The sequence below is a fragment of the Lithobates pipiens genome, unplaced genomic scaffold, assembly GCF_037356315.1.
Source record: "Lithobates pipiens isolate NorthernLeopardFrog02 unplaced genomic scaffold, aLitPip1_a1.2 Scaffold_22, whole genome shotgun sequence".
Taxonomy (NCBI): domain Eukaryota; kingdom Metazoa; phylum Chordata; class Amphibia; order Anura; family Ranidae; genus Lithobates; species Lithobates pipiens.
In genome coordinates this window covers 182093920-182112463 of record NW_027507784.1, presented here as the reverse complement: position 1 = coordinate 182112463, position 18544 = coordinate 182093920, and the positions used below count along the sequence as shown (strand labels likewise).

At 42.4% G+C, this 18544-nt stretch overlaps 1 protein-coding gene across 2 annotated transcripts in view; it reads right to left on the bottom strand.

Annotated features, from left to right (window-relative positions):
- PGAP1 (post-GPI attachment to proteins inositol deacylase 1) overlaps positions 1-18544 on the bottom strand; it is a 484659-nt gene that overhangs the window by 61451 nt on the left and 404664 nt on the right. For both annotated transcript variants that reach the window (XM_077448710.1, XM_077448711.1), the window contains exons 23-24: positions 14883-15018; positions 10485-10535 (exon numbers count right to left, since the gene is read on the bottom strand). In XM_077448710.1, coding sequence (XP_077304836.1) covers positions 10485-10535; positions 14883-15018 — 187 coding nt within the window. The remainder of the gene's footprint in view (positions 1-10484; positions 10536-14882; positions 15019-18544) is intronic.

The window sequence follows — 18544 nt, the reverse complement described above, 5'->3', positions numbered from 1 at the left end:
TCTATTTACTCAGCGTAACTTCATCTTTCACATTATGCAAAAAAATTGGGCTAACTTTACTGTTTTGTTTTTTTAAAGCACAAAACAGTTTTTTCCCCCAAAAAAACGCGCTAGAAAAATTGCTGTGCAAATACCGTGCAAGATAAAAGGTTGCAACGACCACCATTGTATTCTCTAGGGTCTTTGCTAAAAAAAAATATATATATAATGTTTTGGGGTTCTATGTAATTTTCTAGCAAATAAATGATGATTTTTACACGTAGGAGAGAAATGTCAGAATTGGCCTGGGTGCTCCAGAACGCCTGATGGTGCTCCCTGCATATTGGGCCTCTGTATTTGGCCACGCTGTGTAAAAGTCTCACACATGTGGTATCGCCATACTCAGAAGTAATAGCAGAATGTGTTTTGGGGTGTAATTTGTGGTATGCATATGCTGCGTGTGAGAAATAACCTGATAATATGACAATTTTATGAGAAAAAAAAAGGAAAGAAAAATTTTTTGATTTTGCAAAGAATTGTGGGAAAAAAATGACAACTTCAAAAAACTCATCATGCCTCTTACTAAATACCTTGAATGTCTTCTTTCCAAAAAGGGGCCATTTGGTGGGTATTTGTACTTTTCTGGCATGTTGGGGTCTCGCGAAATGAGATAGGCCGTACTTTAGGTGTGATCAATTTTCAGATATTGGCACCATAGCTTGTGGACTCTATAACTTTCACAAAGCCCAAATAATATCCACCAATTTGTACTTATTTTTACCAAAGATATGTAGTAGTATAAATTTTGGCCAAAATTTATGAAGAAAAATTACTAATCTGCTAAATATTATAACCAAAACAAAATTTTCGGTCTTTTCTCTTTTATTGCACAAAAAATAAAAAAAACCAGCTGCGATTAAATACCACCAAAAGAAAGCTCTATTTGTGTGAAAAAAAGGACAAAAATTTCATATAGGTACAGTGTTGCAAGACTGAGTAATTGTCATTCAAAATGTGAGAGCACCGAAAGCTGAAAATTGGTCTGGTTATTAAGGGGGTTTAAGTGCCCAGTGGTCAACCCAGGATATCTGGTAGCAGATAATGTGTAGATCCATTTGGTCTCCCATTGCAATAAAGATTTGACATGATCCCCACCTCGCTCATGTTGGGGGATATGCTCTAGACTAGAGCAAAGAATTTCATTGCTTGAGCATTGAAATTGTGAGAGACACCAGAGTGGCAACTAATTGGCGGTTCCATCTTTTTCTTGTGCATCAATGAGATGTGGTCAGGAATGCAATGGAAAAATGGACGCTTGGTCTTACCAACGTAAAACACGCCACATTCACAGTTCACATGATACACAATTCCTATGGTTTGGCAATTAGTAGAATATGTTGCTCTGTAGGTTTGACCATTTAGCAAGCTGATTTGATCAACAACCATTATATACTGACAAAAAATACACCTGCCACATCTGGTGGTGCCAAAGGTTTTGGATCTAAACTGTTTGCTCTCAGCAGAGTGATGACTATGAACCAATTGATCACGTAGGGATTGAGATCTTCTGTATGTGATTTCAGGAAAATCTTTTACATATTTTGACTCAATGTCATCTGCTGCCAGCAGATGCCAGAATTTTCCATTTACCCTGACTTTGTCTATGCTGCCCTGCCTATCCATTTGTATGTTCAAAAAGCTGATGCTCTTTTGGTCATGGATCATAGTGAATTTAGGATTGAAGTCGTTGACCCCAACCTTATCAGTGAAAGTTCCCAATTCCTCAGATGTCCCAGTCCAGATGATGAACAAATCATCAATAAATCTTCTCCAGATTAGGACGTTACCCAGAAGGTCCTGTAGATCTTCCCTGGAGAAAAGCTCTGGTTCCCACCCCTCCAGGTACAGGTTAGCATAGGATAGGGCATTGTATTCCCATAGCGACCCCCTGAACCGGGAAGTAATGGGAACGGCCAAACAAAAACACATTCATGTGGACAAATCTGAGGAGGTCCAAAATGAACTTCTTATAGGGACCTGATGTGCTGCCACACTCAGACAGCAAGCCCTCTAAAACCCGAACCCCCTTGTCATGAGGGATGGAGTTGTAGAGGGTCTCCACATCAACCACAACCAGCCAAGCACCTTCCAGTACATGAATGTTGTCTAGGGCCCGGATCAGGTCACTAGTATCCTGAATGTGAGACATGAGTGCAGTAACATGAGGACATCTGAGGAATTTGGAACCTTCATTGATAAGATTGGGGTCAACGACTTCAATCTCAAATTCACTATGACCCATGACCAAAAGAGCACCAGCTTTTTGGACATACAAATAGCCATCAATCAAGATAGTCTAGGTTCCATGCTATATAGAAAAAAATCTGCGGGAAACAATTCTCCATGCAACCAGCTTGCACCCCAATCCATTGATATCCAGTATTCCATACAGTCAATATCTCCATTTGAGGAGGAACTGTTCCAAACAAGATTTTAAAACTGAAGCTAGGGCACTGCAGTGTCATCTTAGGCAGGGGTCATTAACCCCCGGTCCCCAGCCCACTACCGGGCCGTGGCCCTTCTGCAGGTGGGCCGCGGGTGCAGGCGGCCACAAGGGACATGCTGGGCTACTGGCATGAGAGAACTGGGTGGATGGAAGAAGCGAGCGTGCAGGCAAGCAGAGATGATATCATCTCTCTCCGCCCCCTCTGCATCACCGCTCTTCCGCCCTCAAAGCCAGTGCTCTGTCTCAGTGTCGGAGGTGCAGCGGGGAGCAGAGAGATGACATCATCTCATACTGCCTGACCGCTCTCCTGCGGCTCCTCGGTGTGTGAAAACATATATATTCTTTGTTCAGCGGCGCAAATTGCCTGCCCCCCCCGGACAGCTAATCAGGAATGTCAAAAGGGTGGAGCCAGAGACTGACAGCCGAAGGAGTCCCGGAACCTCCCTCTGCCAGATGAGACCAGCTGCAGCATGAGGAGAGAGACACCCTGCAACACAGAGATGTGACATCATCAGTGACAGGTGAGCTGTGTGTGGGAGTACAGATGAGGTGTGTTGGGACTTGTAGTTCACCCCCTCAGCTGTCTGCCTGACATACCACAAGGGGCGCTCCACTCACTCCGCATCTGGTGAGAGGCAACATGGCAGGTGGCAATCCACATCTTGTGGCAGGCAGTGTGGCAGGTGATGTGGCAAGTGACATTCCGCATCTGGTGACAGGCAGTGTGGCAAGTGACTATACACATCTAGTAGCAGGCGACAGTGGCAAGTGACACACACAGGGCTCCCACTGATTCTACATTATGGCGAGTTGAACTATTTCATTTATTACTGCAATGTAATAATAGAAATAATGCGCTTCAATCACCCCGACACCATATAAAGCATGGTGCCATTATGATTGAATGACTAACACCAGCCATTGCCCGTGAAAAATCGTGACCGGTCCTTGGCATAATTTTCATCCACACAGCCGGTCCCCGGTGCCAAAAAGGTTGGGGACCACTGATCTTAGGGAATGAGGATATAGCAATACCACTTTGAAAAAGGCCGATCAGAGAGCAAACACCCAAAATAGAGAGGTGTTAATACATAAGAAAAAAGTAAAAAAAATAAAATAAATCACAACGTTCCAATGTAAGACTGATCGTTCGATATTCAGGGCAGCATAGACAAGTTAGGGGTATAACGGAAAAACTCTGGCATCTGCTGGCAGCAGATGACATTGTCTCAAAGTATGTAAAAGATTATCCTGAAATCACATACAGACGATCTCAATCCCTATGTGATCAATTGGTTCATAGTCATCACTCTGCTGAGAGGAAACCGTTTAGATCCAAAAGCTTTGGCATCACCAGAAGTGGCAGTAAATAATGGTTGCTGATCAAATCAGATTTCCAAATGGTCAAACTTACAAACCAAAATTTTCTGCTAATTGGCAAGTCATAGGAATTGTGTACTATAGGAGTTGTGAATGCAGCGTGTTTTACGTTGGAAAGACCAAGCGTCCATTTTTCCATCATATTAGTGACCACATCTAAGATACATAAGAAAAAGTTGGAAATGCCAATTAGTTGCCACTCTGGTCTCTATCACAATTTCAATGCTCAAGCAATAAAATTCTTTGCACTAGAGCACATCCCCCAACATAAGCGAGGTGGGGATAATGACAAATCTTTATTGCAATGTGAGACCAAATGGATCTACACGTTATCGGCTACCAGATATCCTGGGTTAAATGAAGCCATTAGCTATAAGCACTTTCACTAAAATTCCGCCCCCAAAAAGTTATAGGCCATGATGACATATGGGCTGCACTATACATTATCCTGGTTGGCTAATACCATCCATGATGATGGCACATAGCTAAATTAGTAAAATTTGATATAACTATAACCATTTACCTGCTTGCAATATGATATAATGCTATGTTTTGGTTTTGTTACACACAATCTTTTGATCTACACAATGCACAGATCTCCTGATTATCTCTTATAGTTATACAGGCTGTCTGGTTTTGTTGGCCCTGCCACACTGGATGGGTGGTCATAGGGACACCCAGGGCATTGTTTTGGAGAGGCTATCAATTGGCCCTTTCAGGCGGCGCCGTTTTTGAGCGCTGACCCATTCCGAAATAGTCCTAAATATGAAGGCAAGGTGTTCAGCAATTGACCCCCTAATACAAGGTCTTTCTGATCACAAATATGCAGTTTATTTATGCGAATAAAAGGTTACTGTCCCTTTAAGGATATTATTGGCGGTATCCCACTATGGCTTGAGTCGGCTCTGTTGTGTTGTCCCGTTGGGGCTTTACCTATAAGCTTTGATTGTTTGTTATATTTTATTCCTATTCCTTTTACTATTAGAAGGTAACTGTGGCATTGTTGTATTGACGTCACTGTTTTGGCGTTTCCAAGATGGCTGACAGGTTCTCACACTTGCATATGACGCCATCACATCCACGCATGCGCGATCGGCATTCCCTGGTGTCAACACTTGATTGGCAGGAATCCAGGATACCCAGCAAGTGAGAACACTCTAAATAGCCCTGCATAGCAATGGATGACCTAGACCATCCGCCCTGCACCTGCTTGGGAGCCACACACCTTTTCTTTACAAACCTAAGGTAAATGCTGTGACATTCTTTTTTTTTTCTTTTACCACCCCACTCTATCTGCTGTACTGGGCGCTTGCTGCTATGGCAAATGTTTGTTTTACCTTGCAGATTTGATCAGTTTGTAACTGGAAGCAATGTGATCTGTGGAAGTTTGCGCTATTGCACACCTGGACCTTGGATTACTCTGGTCTTTCCTTGCTGTGATTACTAGCGAGGCAAGTTTGAGGCAAGTTTGTTGTGGCTGCATACATTCACTCTCTAGCTCAGTGCCTCATTAGGAAGCACTGAAGGTTTAACACAGATCCCTTTTCTGCTGTATTTTCATCCTTCTCTTGGGCTGCCTCCAGTGGTTGAGAAATAGGATTTTTTGTACTCACCGTAAAATCCATAGCCTGATCGCTCTCAGTTCAAGCAGATTGATCGGCAACTTGGATTCCTCCACCGAACAGAGGCCCTGGGTCGACTGAACTCTCATTACTCCACCCCAGCCTGATAGGGTGGCATCCGTTGTGATCGCCGTCCATTTCAGAGGTAGGAACGACTTCCCGGACTGAAGTGCCGGGGACATCAGCCACCAGATCAGGCAATCCCTGACTAACTGGCTCACCTGAATCTGCCGATCCAGGAACGGAGATTTGTTCCATTTTGTCAAAATCTCCTTCTGCAGGACTCTGATGTGGAACTGGGCATACGGTACTGCCTCAAAGGAGGCCACCATGAGTCCCAGGACTCGCATGCAGAAGTGCAGCAATGACCACTTGCGGTTCATCAGCAGTTTCACCGCGGCTCCGAGAGTCTGCAGCTTGTCTGAAGGGAGAAACACTCTTGCTTCCATGGAGTCCAGCAGCAAGCCTAGGTACTCCAAACTCTGAGTCGGTACAATCACAGACTTCTTTAGGTTTAAAAGCCACCCAAATTCCTGCAGGGTCTGCATGGTGATAGCCACATCCTCCTCTAACTCTGAGGCGGAAGATGCTCTCAGGAGGAGATAGTCTAGGTATCCCCATTGCCGTAGCAATGCCAAAACAGGAGCCAATACCTTGGTAAAGACTCGGGGGGCTGATGCCAAACCAAAAGGGAGAGCCACAAACTGGTAGTGGGCTTCCCCGACGACAAATCGCAGAAACTTCTGATGCCGGAGGCATATGGGTATGTGCAGGTACACATCCTGGATGTCTAAGGACATCAGGGAGTCCCCTTGATGGAGTGCAGCGACTGAGTAAACTGATTCCATTCTGAACCTCTTTCACAAAGTAATTGAGGGCTTTTAGATCCATGATTGGACATACCCCTTCCTTCTTGGGGACTACAAACAGGTTTGAGTAGAACCCCTGAAAACCTTCCGAGTCCGGAACAGGTACTTTCACCCCACGACTCAGCAGGTCCCTTACCGCCCCCAAAAGGGCTTCCCCGCGAGCCGGGAGTATGGGTATGCTGGAGGGGAAGAATCTGTTTTGCGGCCAAGAGAGTAACTATCTTGTAGCCTGAGGAAAACAGATCGCAGACCCATTGGTCGGACAGCCGAGAGGTCCACCGGGCTGCAAACTCCCAAAGGTAACCCCTCACCCGAGTTGCGGGTGGTCGAAAATCTTCATGCGGTAGCACTTTTGTTCTCAGGCTTGTTAGGCTTGCGGTTCCAGGGATGCTTTGGTCCTTCAGCGGTCGTCCTGTCGGACTGGGGAAGCTTGGTCGAAGCTCCGGGCGGGCGAAAAAGACGTTTGTGAGCAGAAAATGAGGGCCCTTGCCTACAGCGTGGCTCCTTAGCTTTCCTGGCCTGTGGGAGTAGAGTACTCTTACCACTTGTGGCATTTTTAATAATGTCATCCAAAGAGGCTCCAAAGAGCTGGTCTCCAAGGAAGGGAAAATCTGTCAGAGCTTTTTTTTTTTTTTTTTTTTTTTTTAGATGCCTAGTCAGCAGACCAGCATTTTAACCAAATCAGGCACCTCAGCACCACTGCTGACACTGAAGCCCTGGATAACAGAGGGAGAGTTACCCAGGGCCACGTTACAAACATACTTAAGGTCTTGCACTAGCTGGTCTGCTAGTTCCACGCAGATAGGAGAGGCCTGTTCTCCCAATTCACGGTGCAATAGTTTTTCCCACTCCGTGTCTGCGACACAAGGGTGGATGCCAGTACTGGTCGCATGGTTGACCCCACAACCATAAACAAGGAACGAGCCACTGCCTCGGCCTTCCTGTCCGTGGGGTCCTTAAATGCAGGAGTCCCCTCTACGGGGATCATGGTTACTTTGTTTAACCTGGATACTGGGGGGTCCACGACCGGAGGAGCCGAGCACTTCTTAAAAAGGCTCTCCTCAAAAGGGTAGCGCACCGCCATATGCTATATACTTGGGGACTGAAAAGGTCCGTTGTGGTCGACCCCATTCCTTGTAAATTAACTTATCAAGATAAGTCAGATACGGGAACACCTTAGGTGAACGGGCTGGCTTACGGGACCCAAAAGGGACTGCTACATCAGCAGAGGGATCTGCTGGCTCCTGAATCTTCAGGGTATCACGCACTGCTGTGATAAGTGCTCCAACAAGTGCTTTGTCGCGCACGGACCTGGAGGAGGACTCATCCTCACTGTTCGAATGGTCCTGGTCAGCGTCATCTGAAACGACAGAACAGGGGTCACCAGCCTCAGCAGGGCCCAAGTCTGCGTCAGAGCTCTCCCCAGAGAACGGGGGGCCAGGGGCCGCTTTTTAGCACCTTTGCGCCCACGCACCGCCTTCATCTTGGCAATGAACGAATTGAGGACCGCCGACAAAGGGTCCAGAGGCACTTCACAAGCTGCAGGCAAGCTGGTTGCAATTGCCTGGATTTCAGGGGAAGAAACACCAGTTTCTGAAGCCATGCTGACCCTACCCTGTCTGTCACCTGATGGGGACTTAGGACAGTGATGTCTCACCCTTCTAACTGCTGCTGGCTGAGGGGCTCTTTCCCGCAGGACTCACCAACCTGACTGGTTCTGCACTGTCCAGCTAGTAGTGCCTGTGCCCCTTGTCAGCTCCCAGGTGCATAGGAGATCACACTGTGTCATCCAGAGCTGCTGCTTATGGTGCTGAAATCGATGTACGTTTCCAGGCTCCAAGAAAATGGCCGCCGAGCGTCCAGTATAAAAGACATAAACACAGGGAAAATGTCTTGCGCAAAAAGCAAAGCTTTGGTAGAAAAAACACAGACCAATGGGCCCACAGGGTTCCTAGGTTCTTCTTCACTAGGCAAAATAAAACTGTGGCTGCATGGCAGGCTGGGGGGTTGTTACCTAAGGCCTTGGGCGGAACTAAAAGTTCTGTGTCTTTCATAACATGTTATGCCTAGTCTTCTACTAAAGTTGGCGTAACAACCCAATGGCTAAGAGAGGAGCTGTGTCAGTCGGTGAATATAAGAGAAAACGACATTGCAGCTTGCCAAAATTTTGAAATTGGTTTCCTATGCATTAGGTAATCATTATTACTACTAAACAGTACTTAGCAGTGTGGCTCACCCAGTGGGTTTCTCTTTCTAAACAAAAAGGACAGCTATAGACATGTACATGTTACAGCATACATTTTGATATTCCACAAATCTTTGTATGGGCATTATGGTCCTTCTATGACCTGCTGATATCCTTTAAAATGTCGACCCATTGACCCGGATATGTTTGCATGCTAACCCAAGAGCAGTTTCTTTTGGGGTAAGAGTTTTTTCAGCTTATTCTGTACCTTCTCTTGTAGAAAGATGTTTAACTATTGAGATCTGTCTTTTTTGTCACTAGTATATTTTTGTCTTGTATGTTCTTTTATATGTTGCAGTGAAGATGCTGTACAGAAGACCACAAATCTCCTGAAGAAGCTATACAGGCTAGCGAAACATGTCGAGAACGATGTTTATGTACAGTAGTTATACTTCCACAAATATGCAATTTTAAAATTGGAGATTGTTTTACTTTTTTAATCTGATATATTAAATACAATATGATATAGTTCTTTGCTTCTGGCACCTTAAAAGTCCCATTTCTACCTCTTTAACATTTTGGGATGTAGAGCCTAGCTCCACCTATCCTTGGCCGATTTACATATATTAATCCAAACAAGTTAAAGCTCTATCACGCAAAGAAGAAATATTTCAACATGGACACAGAAATGCTTCTATTTTCTCTCAGCTAAATGCAATTTCAAATGCTCCGTTGCCAAAAAGGACAACTGGTCAGACAAATCTAAATTTGACATTCTTTTTAGCACCCATGGGTGCCGTGTCATCTAGACTAAAGAGGAGAAGACCTTCTGGCTTCTTATCACCACTCAAAAGCCTGCATCTGTGATGGTATGAGGGTGCATTAGTGCGACACAATCAATTGTGAAAGATATATCCAGGTTTTAGAGCAGCATATGCTTCCACCCAGATGACTACTTTTTTAGGGTAGGCCTTGCATATTTCAGCAAGACAATGCTAAACTAGCAGAAGAGCCTGGGTGCCTAACTGGCCTGCCTAAAATGCAGACTTTTCACCAACTGAAAAGATTTGGCTCATCTCGAAACAAAAAATACGACAAAGACCAACCCTGGACTGTTGAGCAGTTAGAATCCTATATCAGGCCAGAATGTGAAAACATCCCACTCCCAAAACTCCAGCAACTGGTCTCCTCAATTCAATTCCCAAACAATTACACAGTGTTGTTAAAAGAAGAGGGAAACATGACCTGTCCCAACTTTTGTGAGATGCTTTGCTACCATTCATGTAAAAAAAATTCAGTTTAAATATTTGATGCGTTTTATTTTCTATTGCGAAGAGTGAGTTTTGCAAATCATTGCATTCTGTTTTCATGTACATTTTAGACAGCTTTCCAACTTTTTAGGAATTGGGGTTGTATGTATGTACAGTATGTGTGTATGAATATATATATATATATATATATATATATATATATATATATATATAGATAGATAGAGAATATATATATAAAAAATGTACATATTCTCATCCTTATAAATGCTCCCAAACAGGAAAATGGAATAATAGCCATAGTGAGTCTAAACAAAATACTTTTTTTGGTTTATTGTTTTTGATCGTGCGCAGTCTTTCTTTCCTGATTTTTCTTGTACGAGAATGGTACAAATTAAAACGAAAATCTTTTGTTCTGTTCCTGTACGAGAAAAATGTTGGAGTTTGTCTTTCGGGAAAGAAAATTCGGAATCGGCCGACAAAAGTTGTGTACACACTATACGAAAATGATACAAAAATGATTTGGAAGAAAAGAATCCAATTTTCTTATAGTGTGTATGAGCACTGAGAACTATACACATTACAGTTTGCTTGTATCAAGTATTAATTTACTACAAACAAAAGTTACTTTTTGAAGCACAGCTTTATTGTATAAAATATAAACAATGTACTCACTCCATTGTTTGACAGCGGGTGTCTCCAAAGTTCAGACTGCATCTTCACAACCTATTAAAAAGTTAGGATTTTTAAAAAATGAATACTACAAAAAAATTATAACATCCAAACTGAATAGTTAACCGTGCTTTTTTTTTTTTTTTGCTACACTCTCAAAAACTGACTGGTGAAGAACATGGTCATTGTCCAACCTATATACACATAGTCATAAGCTCAACCAGTGAGGTTGTAACTCCCTGAGATATGCAATAGGTCTTTTGGTGATCTCTCTTTCTAGTCTCTTTGCACAATCACTTACTTTGTGTGGACAGATTTTTATAGGCAGATTTACAGCTGTCTCGTGATCTATCTTTCTTAGGGACCCATTCCCATTTAAAGCCCAACTCCATGACAATAAAGCAATCCACCCTTGCAGCAGGGACCCTCCAGTATGCAAGGGTAAATTCTCAATTTAGTCTAGGAGTGAGGGATTAAGAAGAAAATACTTACGTTACTCACTTTAGTGGGGTCCCTGAAGCTCCTCTGTAGGCTGAAGCCACCTGAAGTCGCACTACAGCCTCCCAACATAAAATCCAGGGTTAATGTCCTTGTACTGTATGTGATAATGTTGAGGGTCTGTCCACAGACTGGAGCTTCGTGCAGAGGAGGTGATCTCTGGAGCAGGGTATAAGGGAAGTTATACTGCTTTTTCTGAAATCCCCAGTCATCTTTTCACTGAGTTGTTGGAGTGTTCTTTCGTCTGTATGTTATGCCACTTTTATTAAATCGTACTACACTCACATGAAACTCCTCTCAGTGATTTTTATTTACCTATTTGACTTTGGAAAATAAACTGCTACACCAATGATGATTCATATTGAAGGGGGTGTATACTTATACAGTACAACGAATCAGTGATGCTGTGTTTTTTTTCCTTTTTAATGAATTTTAATAATTTGCATTTTGACAATAAACATTTGACATTTATTTTTGTAAATCAGTGTAAAAAAAAACTAAAATAAATCCAATGTAATCTAAAGTTCTAAAACATGAAACTTACAAGGAGTGCCAGCATGCAACCAACAGGTATTGTTCTGATCCATCCGGTAAGCACCAAGAAAAGAGGGGAAAGCGTGTGTCTTACAAATCCTCGGACCGCTGCATGGGCAGTGACAGCTGCAGTGGGGAGGGTGTAGGATGTTAATTCACCTTTTAATTTTTTGGGGATCAGTGCATTTTTTAGCACAGATCACTGTATTGGTGTCACTGGTCCCCAAAAAGTGTCACTTGGGGTCAGATTTGTCTGCCGCTAAAAATCGCAGATCGCTGCCATTACCAGTATAAGAAAAGAAAAAACATTAAAGTCCCTAAATCTATCCCATAGTTTGTAGACGCTATAACTTTTGCGCAAACCAATCCATATACGCTTATTGGAATTTTTTACCAAAAATATGTAGCAGAATACATATTGGCCTAAATTGGAGGAAGACATTTTTTTTTGATATGTATTATAGCAGAAAGTAAAAAATATTGTTTTTCAAAATTGTTGTTTTTTTCTTATAGCATAAAAAATAAAAACCGCAGAGGTGATCAAATAGCACCAAAAGAAAGCTCTATTTGTGGGAAAAAAAAGGACATCAATTTTTTGGGTATAGCGTTGCAGACCACGCAATTGTCAGTTAAAGCGACGCAGTGCCGTATTGCAAAAAATGGCCTGGTCAGGAAGTGGCTAAACCCTTCCAGGGCTGAAGTGGTTAAATACAAAGTCACTGCCAATGTAAAAGGCCCATAGCACATACAGTATGCAAAAATTGCTCTGGTCCATATACAGGTATAAAAATGTTAATTGTTAATTAGCAATTTAGCATTAGGTGTACTCAACAAGTGGTGTGTTATACAAGGTAACCTATTGTAAAAACACAACATTTTCAGTACAACTGTTCACTATTTCTACTGTAGGTTTTGGCTGCTGCATTTTTAACTTAAAACTTGTACCCAGCTTGCATTTTAGAAAATGTAGATAAAACGATCTTCACTGATCACTGCTCAGTGTAGATGTCCCTTTTAGGAAAATAATATTTTGTCTCTGTTGTACATTTTGCTCCTTTTTTTCCTGCCAGCTATATGTCTGTATATTGATGACATAAATATGCCTTTGATAATATTATTTAATACAGCAGTACTGGAACATATAACTTATGTAAGATTGCAAAGCTGGTCACAGATGGTTTGCTTCTCTCCCCCTCCCCCCCCCCCCAGTGGGCTGAAAAAAAAAACAAAAAAACTGATTACTCCAGCCACAAAAACTATGTGGATGGAAGAGTCCCCTCACTGAGACATTGTATTCTCCTCTAATCAAGAAATGTTTTTCAAAATTTTCTTTCAACAGAGAGTTGATTGAATGATGACCACACATGGATTGAAATTTGGCCAGTTCCTACTGAACTGGCTGAGGTTTACACCATCCAGTGCCAGATTTAGACTGGACGGAACAAGGAAAAAGGGACAAAATAGAGGCAAAGGTGGAAGGGGTACATACAGTATTCGGCCCCCTTGAACTTTTCAACCTTTTGCCACATTTCAGGCTTCAAACATAAAGCTATAAAATTTTAATTTTTTGTGAAGAATCACCAACAAGTGGGACACATTGTCACATTGTGAAGTGGAACGAAAATCTATTGGATAATTTAAACTTTTTTAGCAAATAAAAAACTAAAAAGTGGTGCGTGCAAAATTATTCGGCCCCTTTACTCTCAGTGCAGCAAACTCACTCCAGAAGTTCAGCGAGGATCTCTGAATGATCCAATGTCCTAAATGACTGATAGTGATAAATAGAATCCACCTGTGTGTAATCAAGTCTCTGTATAAATGCACCTGCTCTGTGATAGTCTCAGGGTTCTGTTGAAAGCGCAGAGAGCATCATGAAGACCAAGGAACACACCAGGCAGGTCCGTAATACTGTTGTTGAGAAGTTTAAAGCCGGATTTGGATACAAAAAGATTTCCCAAGCTTTAAACATCAAGGAGCACTGTGCAAGCGATCATTTTGAAATGGAAGGAGTATCAGACCACTGCAAATCTACCAAGACCTGGCTGTCCCTCTAAACTTTCAGCTCAGACAAGGAGAAGACTGATCAGAGATGCAGCCAAGAGGCCCATGATCACTCTGGATGAACTGCAGAGAACTACAGCTGAGGTGGGAGAGTCTGTCCATAGGACAACAATCAGTCGTACACTGCACAAATCTGGCCTTTATGGAAGAGTGGCAAGAAGAAAGCCATTTCTCAAAGATATCCATAAAAAATCTCATCTAAAGTTTGCCACAAGCCACCTGGGAGACACACCAAACATGTGGAAGAAGGTGCTCTGGTCAGATGAAACCAAAATCCAACTTTTTGCCCACAATGCAAAACGATATGTTTGGCGTAAAAGCAACACAGCTCATCACCCTCAACACACCATCCCCACTGTCAAACATGGTGGTGGCAGCATCATGGTTTGGGCCTGCTTTTCTTCAGCAGGGACAGGGAAGATGGTTAAAATTGAGGGCAAGATGGATGCAGCCAAATACAGGACCATTCTGGATGAAAACCTGTTGGAGTCTGCAAAAGACCTGAAACTGGGACGGAGATTTATCTTCCAACAAGACAATGGTCCCAAACATACAGCAAAATCTACAAAGGAATGGTTCACAAATAAACGTATCCAGGTGTTAGAATGGCCAAGTCAAAGTCCAGACCTGAATCCAATCGAGAATCTGTGGAAAGAGCTGAAAACTGCTGTTCACAAATGCTCTCCATCCAACCTCACTGAGCTCGAGCTGTTTTGCAAGGAAGAATGGGCAAGAATTTCTCGATGTGCAAAACTGATAGAGACATAACCCAAGCGACTTGCAGCTGTAATCGCAGCAAAAGGTGGCTCTACAAAGTATTAACGCAAGGGGGCCGAATAATTTTGCACACCCCACTTTTCATTTTTTTATTAGTTAAAAAAAGTTTCAAAAATTCAATAGATTTCGTTCCACTTCACAATTGTGTCCCACTTGTTGGTGATTCTTCACAAAAAATAAAAATGTTATATCTTTATGTTTGAAGCCTGAAATGTGGCAAAAGGTTGAAAAGTTCAAGGGGGCCGAATACTTTCGCAAGGCACTGTAGATGGGAAAAAAGACAAAGGGGGAGGATTTACTAAAACAGGCTCACACAGAATCAGGTGCAGCTGTGCATAGTTAGATGTCTGAAAGCTGATAGGTTACTATGCACAGCTGCACCAGATTCTGTGTGCCCCAGTTTTAGTAAATCTCTAAAGTGCACAAAAAGGTGAAGAGGTGACAGAGGTAAAAAAAAAGGGAGACGCTGTGTTGAAAATATATAGTTCTAGAAAAATAAAATTTGATACATTAAAAAAACATTAGGCTTACCTTAATAAAGTAGCGGATAAAAACAAGTAAAATACTCAATGCGCCACAAGTCCTCCAACAAAGAAGAGAAAATAATAAAGCCTCTACGAAAACCATCTTTGTAAAATTTCTGTTTTCATTTGGAATCATTGCTTCGCTAGGAAAAATAAATGTAAGAAAAATGTGTGAAAACACATTTCTATATGCCACATTTGTACACAAAGACTAGAAACCAGTGTTGCCAACCGTCAGTATTTTTACTAGCAGCCAGTAAAAAAAAAAGGGCACTTTTGTCCTGCCAGTAACAGGTAAAGGTTGCCAGTAAAAAATATGGTCCTCACACACGGTTTGAAACTGCACACGCGAATGTCTGGTCTGGAGCTGGCCGAGACCATCCAAACGCCTGCTACAGTGTGATCGGGCAGCGCCAGCAGGGGGCAGGTCTGGAAGAGGTGGTGCCTGACTGTCGTGTGAGGTCATGGTGCAAGGGCCAGAGCCTTGTGTGCGAGTCTGCGGGATGGGAGCAAGGCAAGCCGGAAGTGGGACTGTCAGTGCTTTTTGGACGGGAGTGGACCGAAGGAATTACCCGACATGGTGAGAGACTCAGGAGGGGATATGTCGTGTTGGTGAGGTGTCATCTGTGTTGCTGCACACTGCTGTCAGTGTCACTATGAGAGTCAATTTCCTGTGTGTGTGTCCATTCAAATTACTTGCCCTCCTGAGTCCTGTCCCTGCGCTACATACTTACTATATTAAAAATAAAAGAAGAAGCATGTTTTTTGCCTTAATATCTACCTTAAATCACATTGCTAATTGCATATTATACTTATTTGCAGCCTAAATACTAAAAACCTTTACTGTGATTTTGTAACTTTTGGAAATGCCAGTAAATTTTGGGTGTCATGTCAGTAAATTTAAAAGTGGTAGGTTGGCAACACTGCTAGAAACCCAGTTGTGTCTTTAAAGGATAAGTAAACCTAAATACAGAAATTTAATATATTGCCGATTGCCAGATGTGATTGTTGCATTCATTTAAATTTTTTAGGCAGAGAACATTTTCAGCAAGTGCAAAAAATGCTTGTTGAGCTTGCCAGAAATATTGTTTTCTTGCCTCTTTCTGCGAGTTGAACGGATAGCAAAAAGGTTATATTGCTTTTGTAAACTACTAATTCCATGAACCCCATGTAATAATGAATATATTTAAAGTGATCCATTTGCACAACAGTTATGTTAAAATATAAAAGCAGTATGCACCTATCCTACGGGCCACTTTACACCAGGAATCGCTTGCTTTCCTGTGCAATTTGAGTGCAGTGCGTTTTCATACCATTGATCTGAATAGACTGAAATCACACCAAAAGTAGTACATGCACTACTTTTAAAAATGCACTGCAACCAAAGTACCATGCGATTCAGTGCAGGCGAATGCACTGTTTGTTACTTGAATTTGCATATCTAGCCTATAAATCTATGGTGGGTGGACGTGAGAAGGATCCAGGAAAATTATGGTAAGTATAAAACAATTTTCTGTATTCCTGGACCTCCTCACATCAGCCTACCATTGGACGTAACAAGCAATGAAAAAGCCACATTATATATATAAAAGAGTGCAACGCCAGAGGCCTTTGGAAAAATACCTGTCCTTTAAGATGCTAAGAGCCAAATTCTGGTCCAGACCAGTTTGTAATTCTCACCAGGCAAAATAAGATTTCCAGGTATGATAACAGATCCTAATGGAAGTGGCTATTCTGGCCATCAGCAGGGTAGTAATCACACACTCAGAAATATCTTTTAAAATCTGAGTTCAACAGCAATGCCATTAAAGACTGGATGAGTAGAGAGTGTCTTGAGATAGCAGAGCTGGCTGAAGACGAGACCAGGGGTTGTCTGCTAGTAGACCGAGTATATCTGTGCACCAGCTTCTACTGGGAAGTTCAGTGCAATTAGAATCACCATTTTTCTCTTTTGCTTTATTTTGTGTATCAAGCGAGAATATGGAGTGGGGGGAGGTGGGTTGAGACATAAATTAGCCTGAACAGTGACCAAAAGATAGTTAGAACATCCAAGGCCAGGCTAGAGAATCCTTAGTTCTGGCAACAAAAGTGCATTGTTGCTGAAACTGGAGGCAAGGATGTCCACATCCGGAATCCCCCCATCTTTGGCATATCAGACTAAACATCTGGATGAAAAGAACATTCCCCTAGCCCTATCTTAAGCTGTGGCAGCTGCAATAATACGCCTTCCAGTTGGTAACTCCTGGGATGTGGACAACCGAAAAACACAGGACAGTAAGTTGAGTTTCTGTCCACAAGAGAATCGGTTTTACTTTCTTCAAAGCAGCCAGGCTTCTTTTGCCCCTGTGATTTCTGATTTATTCCACTGTAGTGCATTGTGACACTACCCAGATTGGGTGTCCCTTCAGAAGGAGGTCCAGCGCTACAGGGACAATCTCACTGCTCTGTCCTCCATGATGTCAATAGGGAGTTTGGTATCCTCTCTTGACCGTGTTCCCTGAATTGTCAAGAACTGGAAAGCAACTCCCCAGCCTGATCGATTTGCATGTGTTGTAAGGACTTTCCAGTGGTAAGGAAGGAAGGACACCCTCACTGATAGAGCTGGTGTGATGATCCACCAAGATAAGGAAATTCTTGTCTGGCTGGATAGGAGCATGGGTAAGTCAAGAAAAAGGGCCTGCTTTTCCACTCTGCCAAAATATTTGGTTAGAGAGGCCTTCACTTAACCACTTGCTTACTGGGCACTTAAACCCCCCTCAGTCCCAGACCAATTTTCAGCTTTCAGTGCTCTCACATTTTGAATGACAATTACTCAGTCATGCAACACTGTAACCAAATGATTTTTTTGTCCTTTTCTTCATACCAATAGAGCTTTCTTTTGGTGGTATTTGATCACCTCTCGGTTTTTTATTTTCTGCGCTATAAATGAAAAAAGACCGAAAATTTTGAAAAAAAATGAATTTTTCTTTGTTTCTGTGACAAAATTTAGCAAATTAGCAATTTTTCTTCATAAATTTTGGCCACAATTTATACTACTACACATCTTTGGTAAAAATAACCCAAATTTTTGCATATTATATGATCTGTGTGAAATTTATAGAGTCTACAAGCTATGGTGCAAATCATAAAGATTTGCAAAAAAAGATCACATCTGATGTACTAAGGCCTATCTCCATTCTTGAGACCCTAACAAGCCAGGAAAGTACAAATGCCCCCCAAATGACCCCTTTTTGGAAAGTAGACATTCCAATGTATTTAGTAAGAGGCATGGTTAGTTATTTTAAGTTGTCATTTTTTCCCATAATTCTTTGCAAAATTACGATTTTTTTTTTTTTTTTCACAAAATTTTCATTGTAATAGCTTATTTCTCCCACACGGAATGTGCATACCACAAATAACACCCCAAAATACATTCTGCTACTCCTCCTGAGTATAACGATACCACATGTGTGAGACTTTTACACAGCCTGACCACATACAGAGGCCTGATTTATTGCACAGATGTGCAGATTTGTTGCACGGATGTGCACTGATGAGGCGGCAGATGGGCACTGATGAGGCGGCAGATGGGCACTGCTGAGGCGGCACAGATGGGCACTGCTGAGGCGGCACAGATGGGCACTGCTGAGGCGGCACAGATGGGCACTGCTGAGGCGGCAGATGGGCACT